At 38.8% G+C, this 18,693-nt stretch overlaps 1 protein-coding gene across 1 annotated transcript; it reads left to right on the top strand.

Moving 5' to 3' along the window:
* The first annotated feature begins 4,521 nt into the window (after positions 1-4,521).
* LOC124789636 (probable Bax inhibitor 1) lies at positions 4,522-14,442 on the top strand. Its single transcript, XM_047257063.1, has 5 exons — positions 4,522-4,775; positions 5,288-5,517; positions 12,029-12,255; positions 13,371-13,541; positions 13,858-14,442. The coding sequence occupies exons 1-5, from the start codon at positions 4,732-4,734 to the stop codon at positions 13,882-13,884; spliced, it is 699 nt and encodes a 232-aa protein (XP_047113019.1). The 5' UTR covers positions 4,522-4,731; the 3' UTR covers positions 13,885-14,442.
* The last annotated feature ends 4,251 nt before the right edge of the window (positions 14,443-18,693 follow it).

The raw sequence follows: 18,693 nt of genomic DNA on the forward strand, positions 1-18,693 counted from the left end.
AAACCACTCCCTATATTCTTTCTCTATCAACATTGCTTGGTGTGTTTTATGTATATATTTTCGCTACCAAGGCAAAGTCGATAATGTAAATGCTGTGATGACACTTTTCCTATTGTTTCACTTCTAAGTTGTTTAACATACAAAACTAATCCAGAATATTTCTTAGGAAGTTTGCTTTGTTCATTACTGAAGTATATCAATTGCAGTTTCTTAATTTTGATACTACATCCTACATTTTTGTATTACCTACAGTTTCTCATAATCTTAATTTTACGAATTGGTACTGGGCTAAAGCCATCAGCACATGGGATGAGGCAGCTAATGTTGACATGTACGCAGACAGGATATCCCATGTCACGAAACACAGAACCGTCGGCACGTGGCACGAGATGGTTGACATGATTATGCGCTCTCAGTGGTCTCCAGCGACAGTTGTCACATTTATTTGGCTGGCAAACTATACAGTTTGTTCACAAAGATGGATGCTCACAGAATTCCTACTTTAGCTCTATTAAAACGAATATTTCCTTTCCCAACTGTAGGTTAGTCTTGTTGCTCTCTCTGTGATATACTTAAATAAAAACTTTAATATCCATGATGGTGTAATAAGACAAAAATTTAAGATCCATGTCTATTCAGCACTCAGGAAATATGTCACCTTATATAGGTTCATCAAATCAAACATACTCACTCCTGACAAGAACACACTTCTGTTTACATAACATCAAATATTATAAAAATTGTATTTGAAACTCCCACAACCTTTTAGAAAACACAAAAGTGAATAAGCAACCCTCATCCATTCATGTGCCAGCATAAAGTCGCAGTACTTCAATAGACTAGGATATGCTGTGAGTCGTGAATTTTTTTTTTCTCTCCAGGCACTGATGACTGTTGTTTGGTCCCTTTATGCCCCAAACAAACCAACCAACCAGCCAACCAATCTATTTCTTTCTCTGTACTTTGCTCTCCGAAATGATATTTACAATTGTATTATAAAACATAATAAGAACAACACATTTTCATCAATTTTTAATGGATGGTTGCCCTAAAACGGATTACTCTCATTACACGCGCGTTCTAACGCGAAAACAACTAAGTACGAAAATGATTTAACCATTAATATCACGTTTCCCGTCAGTTTGTTACAACAAATCGTACCAATAACGATTCGTTCTCGAGACATTCAACGTGCTGATGCTTAGAAGCAGCACATAACGTATAACGTAAAACCCATCGAATATAGGTCTCTGCTGAACATGACAGATACAATACGGCGTCTTACTTTCCTCTTGTAACGTGGGGAGCGATCTTGCTTCCTGACAGTTGCGATTATTTTTTCGTTATTGTATTTCAGTGCCTCACACGGAGCAGGCTGGCAGCAGCATAGGTACCGCTCTTCAGCCGAGGTAGTTGTGACATTTCGTCTCCTCTGTATAAAGCCCGGTCCACACGCAACGATCTGTCTGCGCAGACATCGGCGCAGATGTCTGTACATGCAAAAGATCGCTGCAAATGTGTTGTGTTCACACGACACAAACCCCAATCTACTACTCGGCCGCCATCTGTCGGTGTAGAAAAGACTACGCTCCCTGTAAATGTAAAAAATTAATTCAGTTATTTTGAAATATAGAAATGGAGGAAGTTCTGTTGTGGTCTGTGCTCGCAACTTGTGTTGCAAAAACATTCAGACCAACTGCAGGAAACAGAGAAAGCGGTCAAAATGGTGTAGACAGTGGCTGCTAAAGCGAAATCAGTTTTCTCACGTAAATTTACTGCGAGAGTTGCAGGGCGAACCTAACGACTGGCGAAATTATAAACTTGAAACTGGAGAATATTGTCACTGTGGTATTAACTTGCTGTGTTGTACACAACTTTTTGCGCAGAAGAAACCCGCAATTTTACACACCATATGAGTCACTGGACGGCGAAAATATCAACCAATGTTCTCTTGAACTGGGCGAAAGATGTGAAGAAGATATTATGCACGCCCTGCAACGTGGAAGGAGTGGACAAATTTTTGAAAGCGCAAAAACTGTTAGAAATAAATATAAACATTATTTCACTACTACTGAAGCTGTTCCATGGCAGGATGGATTTGTATCATAATAAACTTTGTTTTGTAAAACATGGACAAATATATTCATGTTTCTTTATATAACAGCAGTTAATTTTCTATTATGTTTGCACACTAATATATTCTTTTGAATAAACGTATGTGAAATATATTGTTTTACATTACCTCGTGTTCCATTTCCTCGCACATTGGCACTCCAATTTCATCTTCAATTGTACTCCTGCTTGGTGTTGGCGTTTCTTGATCAGTAAGAAAGCCAAGCAGATCAAAATACCAAATTGTTGGCTGGTATACTTGATCTACTCCTACACCAGATCTTCTAGATTTCTGAACTTTGGATAACTCTTTTCGGTAGGCAGTTCGCAACGAATTTTTTTAAATTTTTTTATTCCTGGTTCTCTGTTTGCCGAGGCGTCAACTGCCTGCAGTTGTTCAATTAGAGCATTGTATGCTGCTGTCTTTTTGTGTCGGTCACTATATTCTTTACTTTTAATCTTCCACAAACATGGGTGGTTTCTATATATTTCAATGAATTCACTTACAAACTCTCGAGAACACTGACGAGTATCAGACATGTTAATGCCCTGTGCGCACAAATAGAAACATTAGACTGAGCAAACAGCTGTTTCGCGCCAGATTTGCAGCGAGCTCCTGTCCACACGCTCCACCTTATCAGCGCAGATGTGGTTTGAACCCACAGATTTGAGAGGTTTCGCTCAAACCTCCAACTCCATCTTCCAGGTTTGCACACACCTCAGGTTGGTGCAAATCTTCTGTCCACACGCAGCGGTCTGTCTGCGCAGATGTGATGTGCCCAGACATTTGCGCAGACAGATCGTTGCGTGTGGACGGGCCTTAAAGCCTAGTTTACACGATTACACTAGGTTGTAGGCAACTGCGCTACCGGCCACTGCGCATGCGCGCCCTGCGTTTGCGCAACTCGTTGGCGAAACTAAACACGTTCGGCGTTTTCCAACTTTGGCGACACTAGTCGCATGAGTTTTGAGGTTATGTGTGTTCGTAGAGCGTACACAAACTGAAATATGAAGCGGGGAACGGAGAACAATGTTCGCTTTTCGGATATCTGTGCTTTGCATAGGAGTTTGTGGGATTTCATTGATGCTGATTAGAAAAATAAGCAACATATTGCTGCCGTTGAGACCATCATGTGCAATCATAACATAGATGGTCTGACAATATCAGAGCTGCAGGGCAAAATTTATTGAGTTAGGAACACATATACAATTGAATTAAGAAAAAAAATTACAAGGAAGTGTACTTCTAGCTGTGGCAATGCTCCCGTCTTCAACACTAAAATCCCATTGTTCGCGTTGGCCAACTCTTTGGTAAGGAATATTGATGACAAGATGGAAAGCTATACAAATTCATGAAGATGCGTTCTTTATTCAATATTCATCTATTTAAAACGTGACTGCAGAGCTCCCCATTCACTTATGTAAGAATTCTGAAACATTGCCAGGGTACAGATCTATCTTCAGGAGAGAAGTTTGCAAACCATTCTTTTCTTAATGCGGCCTGCTTCGAATAATTATTGTTGGCAATGTTAATAATTATTACTGTTAATGTTAATAATTATTGATGTTAATGAAAAAGGTCATCACCAGCTGAAACCATATCTTATAGCATGCCGAGTGTTCTCGATTGTAATGCACGCAATATGATATGTAATTTCAGTTCTGGTGACAGTGCTTCATGCATTACAGTACATTTATTCCTAATCGCATAATTAACTCTGATTACAAGAAACGGGAACAGTTCTGGTGACATTCTAAGATAATTAAAAGAACTTCTTGGATCTTCCGTTATAAATTATTTCAGCAAGGATGCTGAGCAATCGAGCTGGCGTCTTTTCTTCATCCAGTCACAAATCGAAACACGTTTCTTACTTTTTTCTTATGCAGCGCTTCCATGCAACAAGCTTTAACTCCGTCACAACTGGTGCGACATGCAGCTGCCAAAACTTTCATTTCAGACACAACTCAGGCACCCACAAAATGACGAAACTGAAATGTATACTGGTGTCGCCGTGTCTACAGTCATATATGAAATGACTTGCGTGCAACTCGGTAAAAAACGAGTGCCGCAACCCAATGCCGTCGTGTAAACTAGGCTTTACGTTCCGTTGACGCCAGGTGGGAATTGTCCTTATTTCGTTGTAGATATCTTTTCTCTTATCGATAAGTCTAGGTGAGGGTCAAGGATCTTCGTGGTAAATATGTTTTGGCTTGTGGAATTTGTATCAGTTATGGTATATTATAACCTTAATTTCACCTATTGGCACTGGGCTAAGAGAACTGACAATGTCTTGACGTTTCGTCGCCACTATTTGAAGTTCCCTTGACATCTAGCGGGAATCATCCTTATTTAGTTGTAGATATCGTTTCACGTATCGATATATCTAGTCGATATTCAAGGAGCTTCGTAGTAAATATGTGTTGCCTTGTGGGATGGTCGTACAAAATCTGATGTTTTGTGACGTAATAAAACAGTGACGTCTGTGAAGTGGGACGTGTACTTCCTGAAAATTAACCAGTCACGCATTAGGCAGTGGTGTTGTGTATCTGTTTCTAGAATATTGGTGAGAGCTCTTTCAAGTGGATATCTCGGTGTCTTGGCTTTAACCGAGTAACAAAATGGCCACTCTACAAAGTTTTGTCCGCAACTTTAATTCTAAACTGTAAGTAAGATTGTTGGGGGGAGTTATTAAATTGTGATACGTGAAGTACTGCGCAATACTGATAAGCGAACTGCATTCGTAATTTGATATGTATTACTATAAGTCTAACTTTTGAGTTTGGAAATCGCTAAGAAATATTAAATTACTTATTTTCAGTGCCCCATGTGTTTTGTTAAGAGATTAAATTAAAACGAGTGATTATTTCTGGGCGGGTCCAAACAGTGTAGTGGTTCAGACTACCAATAGTAATTATAGTGACATGTTAATTTGAGTTTTGAATGCATGTTACTCGAATTTGGAAGAGGAAACCTTCAAGATTTTTTTATAAGATGCGTAGATTCTGGTGACAATGCTATTTGCCTATTGTTGGACGTTATTTCGTATGTTCCATGTCGATAAAATTCAAATTAGCTAATTTGTAAATATTTGTGTTCAGTCAGTCCATCCCTATATTGCCTTTGTGAAAAGTATTATTGTTTATAGTAATTACAAGTTTTTAATATGTGTTGTAGAGAGGCGCCTGTCAGACAGCATCTCCAGAATGTCTACGCCTGCTTAACTTTCTCAACTGCTGCTGCAGCTCTTGGAGCTTACATTCATATTTACACAGAAGTTTTTACTGCTGGGTTTCTCAGTGCTCTAGGAGCCATGGGTTTGCTGATGTTACTAATGGGAACACCTTATAACGGAAAAAACATGCAGCTGCGTTTGGGGTATCTTCTGGGTTTTGCATTTTTTTCTGGTAAGTAACGTATCAAACACATCACACTGTTGTTTGAGTAGTTCTTTTTTGAAGGGCTTATCATCCAAGAAAAGTGTCACAATCATGTTCAGTACAGATTGCACAATGGTGGTGTCTAGTTGCATTGCATGAGTCTCTAAACTATAGTATGATAGAATGGTTAACTCTTGAGTGGATGCGCTGTTGTAAACAACAGTAGTTTTTATGGTTAAGGTTTTCTATTGTTAAGGCATGATCTTGAAGAGACACCAGCTGTAAGAAGGTTCTTTATTGAAAAGACAATGTTTCACATTGGTGTAAAAGAGTGTGTGCTAAAACATCAAAAACCAACAGAAATAAACATTGTGCAAATTCCACCAGATCCGAAGAGAAATGTGATGGGTATAACTGAGGTTCTGCTTTTATGAAAGTAATTGACCTTGACTTTATAGATGAAATCGTAAACTATACAAATAGCTATATAAAACACATCAATGCTCGTGCAAAAGAGATAATAAAGTGACGAAATAATGTCTGTTTGGGATTTTTTTTATTTAAAAAACAAGACAATGCTATCGTGCTAATGTACTGGACCTATGGGCAGCAGATGGAACAGGAATGCTACTGCTTAGGACTGCAGTAAGTTACAAATAGGTTTCTGGTTTTTCTATGCTGTGTGTGGTTTGTTGATATGGGAATGTGGAATGACAGGAGAAAAACTGAGTTGGTTACAGTTCGCACAGTATCTGATCTCTCTGCTGCTAACTGCCAATGTTATTACAGCCTGGTAAATTTACCATAGATGAAGTGCTTCACCCCTATGGTGACCGCTATAGATGGATTCAGTACATACCCAGACAACTGGCTAAATATGGGACAAAAATGTTTTCTCTGTATGGGTCAAACATTTTATTGCTGTAATCTGGAGGTTTGTTGCGGCATGCAACCAAAGGATAATATCGGGTATCTAATGCTCTGGAGGACATAGTGAAAAGATATGTGCTGCCTATAGAAAATCCGAACAGGGACCTTACAACTGACAATTGGTACAATAGCTACCTCCTTTCTGCAAATTTGCTGCAGAAGACTATAACTTGCATTGGTACAATGACAAAGAACAGACATGAAATTCTTCCAGAATTTCTCCCAAACAAAATGAAACTGGAAGTGAAATGTTTGGATTTCAGTTGGATAAGACCTTAGTTTCATATGTTCTTTGTACAAACTGTGTTAGCACACTTTTGTCTGCTATGCATGATATGGAGACAGTGGATGAAGAAACACACAATGCTGAAAACGTAACTGAGTCCACATGACAAAAGTTGGAGTTGACGTAGCTAAAATGTGTTCCTGATACTCTATTTCAAGAATATGGGCATTGGCTACTTTTTCTTTTTTCTGAACATTGCTGTAATTACTTTGCAAACAAATTGTCTGTGAAAAGTGTTATGAAAGTGAACATACATCAGAAAAACTGGCTAAATTGTTATTTAAAGAACTATAAGAGCAAAAGCTTCTGTTATAAATGTTGAAGATAGTGAATATGAACTGCTTTCTTCAGTAAATGTAATAGTTTAAGACAAGTTTGTTTTTACTGACAAATGACCATGATGTAAATTTTAGTACGGTATGCCTGCTAATCTGACAACAGTAGGTGCACCTGACGGAGGGTTAGTAATGGGGAGTACCCACGTTTTTATGATATTTCAATAAGATATAACTTTTTCTTCAATGGCAGAAATGTTAGATTAACTGAATTCTTGACAGACTTGCAGCAAACTGGGCTATGCTGCAGGTTAGTCGGTCACTAAAAAGCTCTATTCCAAAGAAATATTGTCGATGTTCTATTCTTCTTCTCTGTGCACCTGTATGTCACATGCTACTACATTATTACATCATGCTACAAAGCAAACATCCTACAGGTTCTGTTGGTGTGAATCTTTTGTATGTGGCATCATCTATGAAACATGGGGCTTCTAGAATACTTTCCTGTATTGCTCAAATGCTACACTTAGACGTTCTGTCTCCGTCTTACTGTTTCTCATTGTGGTTTATGTAAACGTTGAGACATGCAGCTTAGGACAGCACAGTTGTTTTCATTTTTCTCCTCACTTAGATGTTTGTTGCTTTTAACAAGTTAAGTGTGTTAAGGGCAACCAGTTGTAGCTTGGATCAACTGTTTTTTAAATGTTTTCTATTAGTAAACCGCTTAACAGTATGTGTAAAGGGTACACAGCGTGTAGGGTGCAGGCTCATCGCTGCTTGGGGTGATGCAAAATGGATTAATGTTTTATGTAGGCCTAAGTGGAATTGCACCAGTGACACACACAATGAAGTACTTTCAATTGTAAAGTGTCATTTCTAGAAACGTTGGTAGCTGTCAAACTGTGAAAGAGATTGAATAATCTTTTGATTTCTTGGCATTTGTTGACACTAATAGGCCTATGTGCTATCATATTTGATTACATCGGCCATTAGAATGTGATGATTAACTCACTGTGTCAGTTGCTTTCATTATCACCTGTATCCAGATATAATTTCTGTATCTGGTTGTGGTTAATGTTAGATATGAACATCTTAATGTCGTCGACACTTTAATCGATGAATTTCTACAGCCCTGTTTTGTCTTGCCGCGGTTGTGTGGCAGTGTGCAGCATAACATATGATGTTTCCCTGTAGCTGTAATGTTGATAATGGGATCCCCCTCCTCCCCTCCCCCGTGCCCTCCTCTCCATTTAAGGAGTGCAGAACCTTCTATCTTGTGCAGCCATGATTGCAATCCCCCCACCACTCTCTCTCTCTCTCTCTCTCTCTCTCTCTCTCTCTCTCTCTCTCTCTCTCTCTCTCTCTCTCTCTCTGTGTGTGCAACTGTTTTACCTTATTGCGTTTCTGTCAACCATGACAACCTAGAGTTGATATTGTTGTGAGGGCACAATTTAGTTTTGGGTTTGGTTTGTGGTATAAAGGGACCAAACTACAGGGTCATCAGTCCACAGTGTCGTTAGGCCAGTTTTGTGAAAGTGGCAAAATTCATCTGTTTGTGATTGGCTTTCGTCGCTGTTGCCCAGAGGTGCAATTGACCGTCCCCGAGTCATCTTTGAGTTGGATCAACACATCCAATTATGTCTTTGATATGTGATACCCCATAGTACAAGACTCAGTACATAGTCTTTTTTGCCAGTATTTGGTAGCAGTTAACTATGCTGTGCAAGACTTTTAGATTTTGGGATAACAAAAAAGCAAAGATTATGATAATAGACAGGAATATACAGTTGATTGCATTGTCTATTAGGCCTTGGTGGGTCAAAAAGAGGATGTTTTTACACAGTAAAAAGTAGCATATAATTGTTGTGGGTAGGGATGCTGCATTGTAGCTGACAGTGATTGGGAAAAGTTGAACCTTAACGAAACATAATAAATTGAGAGTGCTGAAATCTCTGCTGTTTCCTGTATGATGCTGAAACATGGACAATAACTAAAGCAGAAAGAACTGATGCTTTTGAGATGTGTGCATATAGGAAGTTGCTGAAAATATCATGGATTGGCAAATGGACCAAGTCATTCCTTCGAGATCAGGGAGGACAAGAGGTTCAGTTTTTGTTTACAGTGAATTGTGCAGTTCTTTTGTCACATACTTAGAAGACAGAGGATAGCTTGATAGGATGATCATCCAGTGCAAGGTTGAAGGGAAAAGATTGCAGACCACTGAGAAGAGGTGGATGGAACAGATAAAGAAGACACGCCAAACATGGGAACACGAGAATTGCTCCAGTTTAATCCCCACACAATTGAAAAGATGAGTGAAATTAGTGGTGTTGAGCTGAAATCGTTAAAATTTAACAAAGCTTCATGACACGATAAAATTCCTATCAGATTTTATACTGAATTTGTGGCGGAGTCAGCCCTCTTCTATAGTTGGAGTCAGGAACGATGGCAGTCGAGTTTAGGTCTGTTATGCGCATTTGCCACACATTCTCTGACAATGAATGAGTGTTCAGTGGTGTTTTCAGTGCCCTACTGTGAATTTTGTAGCCAATGTGATCTTCAAACATGATCGTAGAGCGTGAAAATGAGAAGTTGAGAAGTTCCCATATGATCATGTGATGTACAAACTAAGCTGCAACCAGTGTGCTGCTTTGTTCATCAGCATGACGACGAACAAGCTGTCTGTATGCATGTATGGCCACCGACTGTTGCAATGAGACAGTTTGACCACACAGTTGCTGAACAAGCTGCCCAACACTGCTTCACAGCCCGTGCCATCTGGATCCATTGTACCAACACCAGCTTTTCTGAATTGCACAGTTGGTAACTATCTCTGCAATGTATTCTATGTTCCCATAAGCCCTCTCCCCCCCATGACTTCAGCCTTCACCACTCCTTGTCCTTCACTTACATATTACTTTCCATGCTCCCACTCCAGGACAATGCAGCCTCTTAGTCCACTAATGCGCTACTAGGCCTTTTCCCTTCTTTATTTCTCACCCCCCCCCCCCCCCCCCCCAACCAATAAAAACAACCTACTGAGTGCTCCTATCAGCCCTACCTTGTGGCAGCCACATCCCTAAATGCTCCCACAAACAGGACTATACCTTCCACAACCCTACCCCACTATCCTGACCCTCCCCATCCTAAAGAAAGTAGGTTACAGTACACTTGTTCGCCCACTGCTTGAATATTGCTCACCAGTGTGGGATCCGTACCAGATAGGGTTGAGAGAGAGAGAGAGAGAGAGAGAGAGAAGATCCAACGGAGAGCAGCGCGCTTCATTACAGGATCGTTTAGTTATCGCGAAAGCGTTATGGAGATGATAGATAAGCTCCAGTGGAAGTCTTTGCAGGAGAGACACTCAGTTGCTTGGTACAGGCTTTTGTTGAAGTTACAAAGAACATACCTTCACCGAGGAGTCGGGCAGTATATCTCGCGAAGATACCATGAGGATAAAATCGGAGAGATTAGAGCCCACACAGAGGCATACTGACAATCTTTCCACGAACAATACGAGGCTGGAATAGAAGGGAGAACCAAAAGAGGTACTCAAAGTACCCTCCGCCACACACCGCCAGGTGGCTTGTGGAGTATGGATGTAGACATAGATGTATTCTGTCTCACTGCTACCACCACCACTGGATTGTTTCTCCCATCAGGCGTAATTATGACTCACTGTGGCCACAGTAGCCAGAGACAGTGACTGTGCACCTGCACCTGCCCATGGTTTTTGTCTACTGGACAGTGCCTTTTGGCTAAAAGGCAAAATGCGTAGCAGTCCTTTTCTTGTGCTACCATATATAGGAATGTCCTCTATTCCTCAGCTGAACTTCTGTGTGATATTCACTATTGCCAATATCTACACTCTCAGAGAATTCAGAATGTTTTGTATGCTTGCAGATACAACAAAACGAATGACATGAGAGCTTAGCATAGCTTTAATCAAGAGCGTAACCTAGACTTCCAAAGAAGAGTGAGCTAGCATGAATGGTCTATTGAACGAGAAATCCTAATACACAAGCTGGTTTTTTATTTGCAGAAATTTGTCATAAACTGCATTGATGTGATGGGATTAATGTGGAGTCTGGGTATTTGAGGAGACTAGCTCCACCTATACCACTTGCCTGTTGTGGTTCTGGTTAGCAGAATGGGTATGGTGCATATTCCTCGACCAGGAGACATATTGCTTGCTAGTGATCGAATGTGCATGTGTGTCGCTCTGCAGGTAGGCAGGAGAGGGCTTAGGTGTTGGCACATTGAGTGGTGGAGTGATAGTGGATATCATAATGATAGTTGTTGGGAAAGAAAGCCCACCACTGCAGACATGGCACTGCCATTTCAGAAAGATTAGACCAGTAGAGAAACAGGTTGTGGTTTGCACAGTTATGTATGTTGGTTCCGAATTTCTTCTGTATTTTGAAATAATTTAGACCACTGATGATGTTATAGAGGTTACGTTGAAGGCCTTTCTGTGGTACAGAATTCCATCATTGCCTTATTGTTTCATGTCCCTGTGATCATGATAGTTTTGAGAGTTGCAGGTAACTGTGCTTGGTGCGGATTTCAGATTGCAGACCATTCAGAACCGATGTCTTTCTTGTGTAGCCAATTCAGTAGGCCATGAGGGGTGCCTTTGGAGTCAATTTGCAACCTTACCCAGAAATGAACTATGTTCTTGCAAATTTTTCAAGACTAGTATATTATTTGTGGCACTGGCGTGCTCTGCTGCTGGGAGTGAAAGCTCAATTTATGTAATATGTAGTCCAAATACATTTTTCTGTGTTGAAAGAAAATCTATTACCATGTAATTATAGTTAAAAGGTGTGTGTGTGTGTGTGTGTGTGTGTGTGTGTGTGTGTGTGTGTGTGTGTGTGTGTTCCCAATGATGAGCAGATTCTGTTGCTTGTGTTCAGTGTTTACAACAAAAGTAATAAATGAACTGATTACTAAAGGCAAGTATATAAGTAGTTTCTATTGATAAGTGTCTCCTCTTTCTAAGTATTCCACGTGGCATTGTATGATTTCCATTTATTGTTAATTGCAGGACATGGAATGGGCCCACTTCTGGATGCTGTAATTGAGGTTGATCCGAGCATAATTGTAACAGCATTTTTCTGCACCTGCATAATCTTTGTTTCGTTCTCTCTTTGTGCAATGTTCGCTGAGAGAGGTCGATGGCTTTATCTGGGAGGTACCCTGCTGTCATTAGTCAGCACACTTTTCATATTTTCAGTGATCAACGTATTTGTCGGCTCATATTATTTGTTCCAGGTAATAAGTTTTTGATTTTATTTTTAGTTGTTTAGAATAGCACTGTTTCAGCACAGTATTTCAGGTGTAAATTTGTGTGATTGGGATCTTGAATTAGAACATGTAACGGCATATGATTGTTTGGGTGGTGGTGTTTTGAGAAAATTTTTCACTACTTTCCAGTAGAATATCAGCTTTTTGTTATAAATTATTTGTTGTTTGTGTGGGTTGTGACATTGTAGATAAGAGTGTTTAAATTTAGAATTTTGTAGCGTTACTCTTTGAGCACTGTTTATCGACTAGATGAATAACCTTTTGAGTGATGTTATTACTCAAATTTGTTGCGGCTCAGGGAATTTGGGCATGTAGCAGGCATGGTGCCAGTTTAAAGGTAGTTTCCAAGTATGTAAGTCTGTTTTGAAGAAGACTATTTAGTACTGTTTGGGCACTCTATGACCTGAAACTGTTTTCCATTATTAGATTTACACAGTTCACTGTTGGCAGATGTTGTGACTAAAATATTGAGGCTGTTTAGCAGTCGTTTCAGTGTGTACATGTTAATTTTTGTGCACAACTTTCAGTTAATTGTGAGTTTTGTATCTGTATAGCTGTACTTTCAGCCCAGCCCCCCTCCCCCTAGTTGTGGCAGTTTGATGCAACATAACTTTTAGGTGTAACAATACCAGAGAAGGGAAGTTGCTACTCACCATATAGCGGAGATGCTGAGTCAAGATAGGCACAACAAAAAGATTCACACGATTATAGCTTTCAGCCATTAAGGCCTTGTCAGCAGTAGACACTCACTCACTCACGCAAACGCAACTTGCACACATGTCTGCAGTCTCGGAGAGCTGAAACCACTAAGTGTGTTATAGTTGTGCTATGGATAATGTGTATAAGGTGTTTATAATGTATGTCTGTAGTGATAATGTTTAGAAGTCACTTCAGTGTTCACTGAAATAATTATATGTGCACAATCTTTGTCAGATACAACCAATTACAGCTATTTGAAAGTGAGTTTGTGCTAATACTTGGACTGGTAATAAAATACTTGTTCTTCAGATAGTTCTCATCATATTATTTTCCTCTTCCCTGTTACAATAATTAATTTAGCACTGTGTGTAATGTGTTCACAGGCTTCTCTGTACATTGGTTTGGCATTGATGTGTGCCTTCGTCCTGTATGACACCCAACTGATTATTGAAAAAAGAAGAAATGGTGACAAAGATTTTGTTGAACATTCACTTGACTTGTTCATTGATTTCATTGGAATATTTAGACGCCTAGTAATAATTTTGACCCAGAAGGTAAGATTTGTTAGTTTTAGTATTTTGAAAAACTTGTTTTCACATGACCTCTTACTGCATTGCAATATGATTCTTTATTCATAAAATCATTGCACTCTAATACCTGTTTAAGGAATGGGAAATAGACAAGTTTTAGAATCTTTTGGTTATAAGATGTTTGTATACATAGTGTTGCAAATCTTAAAAATACTTATTATTGTATTACCAGCCCACAGAATAGCTGTGTATGTCTATAGTTTTATTTGACATGGTTATTACAAGATTTTTCTGTTAGACTTTTATAACAATAAATGAACATCTTCTTTTTGTGCTACAGGAGCAGAAGAAACGTCGCAGAGACTGAGCCTCAATGAAAAATTATTATTATTATTTTTTTTAAAGTCTAACATAAATTGACTTTTTTTTTTGGTATGTGGGATATGAATACTTATGTGTTCAATTTACACCAAATGTTGCAATTGTGAAAGTGTACTTGTGTTCGAATAAGAAACATAAATGTAAAAATAGTGATTGTCCAGTTTCACAAATTGAATGAGTGTTGAGATAAATTTGAATGTTTCCCTTCCATATGACTACCTGTAAATTAGTAGCTTAGAAGTTTTCACATTTACAGTGAAATTTTATGTATTTTTCATGAAAATGTAGGACAGTTAGTTTACTTACATACAAATACACAGATAGACAATTAGAAATGAATGTGTGTTGATATTTTTGAGAAGTCCCATCAGAATAGTCGTGTTACTTAATCACAGTACCATTATTGTGTATTCTATATAACTTAAACTACAGCTGCATTTATTGGCATAAAACTTTAGCCTGTGAAGTCTGATAGCACAGTTTTCATTTTATCCGTATGTTTCAATGATATTGATATTTGTTTTTCATTAAATTCTCAAATATTTTTGTGCATTTTGTATTTTATTTGACTGTTCCTATCCCATTCTTTTGTTATTAACAAAATACTATATGTAACACAACTTCATGAAGCAACACATTATAAACTGATTTATAGGGCTGTTGAATTGTTCTGTTACGAAGAATTTAGACGTTAAAGCAGGTCCACATTATTACACAGTTGGATATTTCTCGTAGAAAATGGAGGGGAAAAAAGTTGGTCAGTCAAATAGAACACAAGATTCACCAATGAAGAAATAGCTTTTATGAAAAAGGGGGGGGGGGGGCTGGAGGGAAGTTGTGTAGTGTTTCCTTCAGAGTGGAATTGTAGTAGCAGGAGCAGCAGCATCTTCTGGATAAACATAGTGTTATTGTAGATAGAATAAAAGTGTTGTGGATATATTTGGAAAAACAAATCTCAAGATAATTAGCAGTAGCAGCCAAACTGAATGAGCTGATTGGAGGGAATGTAAGTACAGGATAGGTTTTTGAAAAATGAAAGGTGTAAGTCTTGTATAAAATTTGGAAAGGGTGTTAAAGGTAAGTCTGTAAAAGGGAGAATAAAGTGGATGATAGCTTGATACTGACATTACATCTTTTGTGCTGGTGAGAAATACGGCTATCACATTAAAGGCCTCTCAGGAATGTTGTAGGTTTTGTGTTTTGCAGACACATCTAGCAGATGTTCAGCAGTTGTATAGTGGAAGACAGAATTTGTTTGATGTATAAAATCACATTAGTTATACGCAATGACAGTGTTCACTGAAGATAGTATGAATGGTTGAATAGAATTGAAAGTTAAGTCAAGACTGTGAAATCACAATTTCAGATTTTGAATAGTTGTAACTTGTGCAGGCAAGACAGTAAAATTTTTAAATGTGGGCCAAAGATCTGGAAACAGGATCCAACAGGCAGTATCTCAGTATTTGAAAAATTCTTTCCTTTCTGTGGAATGGGGAGGTGATGTGGGGGAGAGTCGTCGTAGACTGTAGTGTCCTGCCTTCGCTTAGAAGTTGTAGAGGTAGACTTACATGTATAAGCTTTAAAATGTGGTCATTGAATCGTGGCAGTGTTTGATGTTCAGAGATATTTTTTTTTACTTACTCTCTCCCAAGTGCAGTTTTGATGAGGTTTGTGGTATTTTTTTCTCAATTACTACTACTATTAAGCCATTGCACACATCTGGTGCAGTGGGTTTGGACTAGTAAATTGATAATCTGGTTGATAAACCATTCGTGATGAAAATTGGTTCCATTGACATTCCAGCTTCAGTGCCCCTAGCCCCAGTTTCCCCACAGGAGCTGGGCACTAGCTGCAGAGGTTTGCAGGAGTGGTCAAACAGCGAACTGCGGTTACTCAGAGTTGGGTTGTAGTCTATGCAATTATATGCCTCGGCTGAGTGCCTGTGGTACTATAGGACTACCTGACAAGTAGCCTGTCACCTCTACCTGTCTGGCAGGTGAGATGCATATGCTTGTGAGCACCTGTGCTCCGTGGTAGTGTTGTGACCAGCCTGTGTTAAGCCTTCTTCACCATCCAGTGTATATTAATCTTGGTAGGCACATTTGTTCATCCACTCTTTTTGTACTGACCTTAATTCCATGATAATGCCTTTAGTAGTACCTGAGATTTAAATCTGTAAAAGTTGGTTGGACTGCAGTCACATTGCAAATCTGTGCCCCGGCTAGAATGAATTGGCTGACTCCCATAAATAGTTGAAATTGTCTTGACTACTGTTAAACATATTGAAAATACTGCAATTGAGATGTTTGGCTCAATCATGTGTCTTGAGTTACCCATAGTATCTCAAGTATTACCTGTTCAGACTGGCATGGCTTACCCTCATGAAATTAGACCTGCTTCTGTCTGTGTAAGAGTGACATACCTGTGGATCTCAATGTGCTCAGAAAACGGTAGTTGGTGTTAAGTAGTTGGTATGTTACAAACATCTGTCATCCAAAGAATTTTGAATTCTTCATGAAGTAATTGTAATATGGCCAGCTGGGAAATCTGCATTCCACACCAAACTGAGGCAGATGTAGAAGAGGAGTTAAGAAAATGGTGGCAAGTGATTATACGGACATCAATATGACATACGTGTATGGGAGAACTGGCTCATTCAACACAAAAAGTTTGTCAAGGACAGAGATTACGAACAGTCCCTATGATCTCGGTGTAAGGGGGGGGGGGGGGGGGGGAGGACTGTGATCTTCCTTCTCTTTGCTGACTGGCAGAGGTGGAGGTGCTCTTGATGTGTTAACGAAGTGCCACGAAGCCAAAGTAAATACTTTCAATTTCGGTAATTGTAAGACAGCTTAATTCTGCAATTTGTGCCATGTTGTTGGGTCCTGCACTGTTCCTCCACATTACAATGGGCACATTTTTAATCTTCTGTGACATCTAGCATAATCAACAGGTGTGTAATGCACATAAGTGGCATTCCTTTCCATTCTAACAAAATAGACAAAAAATATCCACTAGGAATGAATGTGGCTTTTGAAGATTCACAAGCACTTGTATCAAAGAAGAAATGCATCAAATAGGTGTGAATATCAGGTATTGGTGATCAGTTTTAGAAGCATTAAGAAAAAGGGACAATTTAAAGAATTTGTGAAAAGCTGCAGGAGTTACATAATACTTTATTCTTAGGATTAGATAAGCTCTAAGAATAGGATTTCTTAAACATGCATATTTTACTGCTAGTTGTGGGAGATTTTGTATATGTTGAAGCACTTGAGCTGGGAACTGAGTCTGTGTGCATTTGATAAATCATCCTACTGGTCTGCAGGCACAGCCAAAGAAGTAACGTCAGGTAAAACCTATTCATAAGTAAACATACTCCTCAGGTATTGAGTGTAAGATAATATTTGAAACGTTAATCTTTGTTTGACAAGACTAAATTTTCTATTGGATCATTCTAAGTGGTCTGTAAATGCTGTCTATATCAAGTATAATAGTTTGGAAATCTGTCCATGATGAATATGTTACAGCTATTGACAAACTAAACAGTGAATTTGTTGAGGAAGTTGAAGTCCTCATGTTCAGTGACATGGAAAAGCTGATAGTCATGTCGGATGACTTAGCAACAATTGTCTCTGGCTAGGACCAAAAGTGACAGCAGCTAAAGTTCGAGAAAATACCTGATAAAGCCGTACAAAATAATTTAGCCTGAGAACATTGAAAGGTAGCAAAAATAGTCAGTCATTTATAAACAATGTTATGGTACTTCTTTAATTTGCTAATGAACAGCACTTTTACAGGAAGTAGAAGTACTGATTCACACATACTAATACAGACGTGGGTACTAAGAGTACAGTATATGAAGTCATCAATAATTAACTCGACAAATGTCTATTGTAAGACTTCAACATGCATGGTAGTTTCCATCTAAAAGTGTTCAAAATGCAGCAAACTCTGACTGGAGGATTGAACTTAATTATTAACAAGTTTAGAGTGCCATTAGGCTGGTGGTGGCATTGTGGCAGTCATGTTAAATATGCCATGAAGGAAAGCTGAGAAATACTGACAAGATTTGCATGTTACTGAGTGGTCTATATGCATCACTATTAGTAGCAGAGAAGTCACAATCTTCCAAAAGTTGCAGCAAGTGAATTAATTCTGTTCTTACCATTAGTTTATACCTGATTCCATGAACATGTCACACCCTTCATAGAAAGAGCATCAGAATTGAGATGCAATTTATATGCCTGGTATAGATAACCTAAGGCCTCTGTAGCCGAGGTCGTTAACTACACACTTGTGTAGTGGCATTCCACCCACAGGTATGCTGGTTTGAATCAAAATGATTTACCTTAAAAAACAGCTTTTTTCGTACAAACTTCTTAGAGTCCAGAAATACTGATCATGGAAAATAAAAAAAACTTCGCTTGTGCACCAGACGTCTTGAGAACCAATAATAGAGGTAGCCATGTGATTTCAGTATTTCCAGAAACTTGATTCTGTTGTGGACCAATGTCTTCTAAGATGTGGGGTGCCTAGCCAGATTTGTGTGATATGACATCATCTCAACAGAAAGCAACATATGTTCTCGGACAGTGCTTTATTAACAAACCACTCTTCTGTGGTGTGTCCCAGAGAAATGTGATAGCCTTACCATTTGTCATGGGCTTTCCATTGGTGTATTTCTCATGACAGTTATGTATGGGAAGATGTTAGATATGTGTCAGACTTTAGACAAATGAGGAGGTTATTTATAAGAAAATTTTATGTTATAAAATTTATGACATCCAACCAAGTC

The sequence above is a fragment of the Schistocerca piceifrons genome, chromosome 3 (assembly GCF_021461385.2).
Source record: "Schistocerca piceifrons isolate TAMUIC-IGC-003096 chromosome 3, iqSchPice1.1, whole genome shotgun sequence".
NCBI classification, from domain to species: Eukaryota; Metazoa; Arthropoda; class Insecta; order Orthoptera; family Acrididae; genus Schistocerca; species Schistocerca piceifrons.

What these genes read in the sequence shown, in the direction of transcription:
- LOC124789636 (XM_047257063.1), top strand. Translation starts at nt 4,732, where the DNA reads ATGGCCACTCTACAAAGTTTTGTCCGCAACTTTAATTCTAAACT. An exon ending in CGCAACTTTAATTCTAAACT is followed by an intron (nt 4,776 to 5,287) that starts GTAAGTAAGATT and finishes TATGTGTTGTAG; the next exon opens with AGAGGCGCCTGTCAGACAGC. An exon ending in GGGTTTTGCATTTTTTTCTG is followed by an intron (nt 5,518 to 12,028) that starts GTAAGTAACGTA and finishes TGTTAATTGCAG; the next exon opens with GACATGGAATGGGCCCACTT.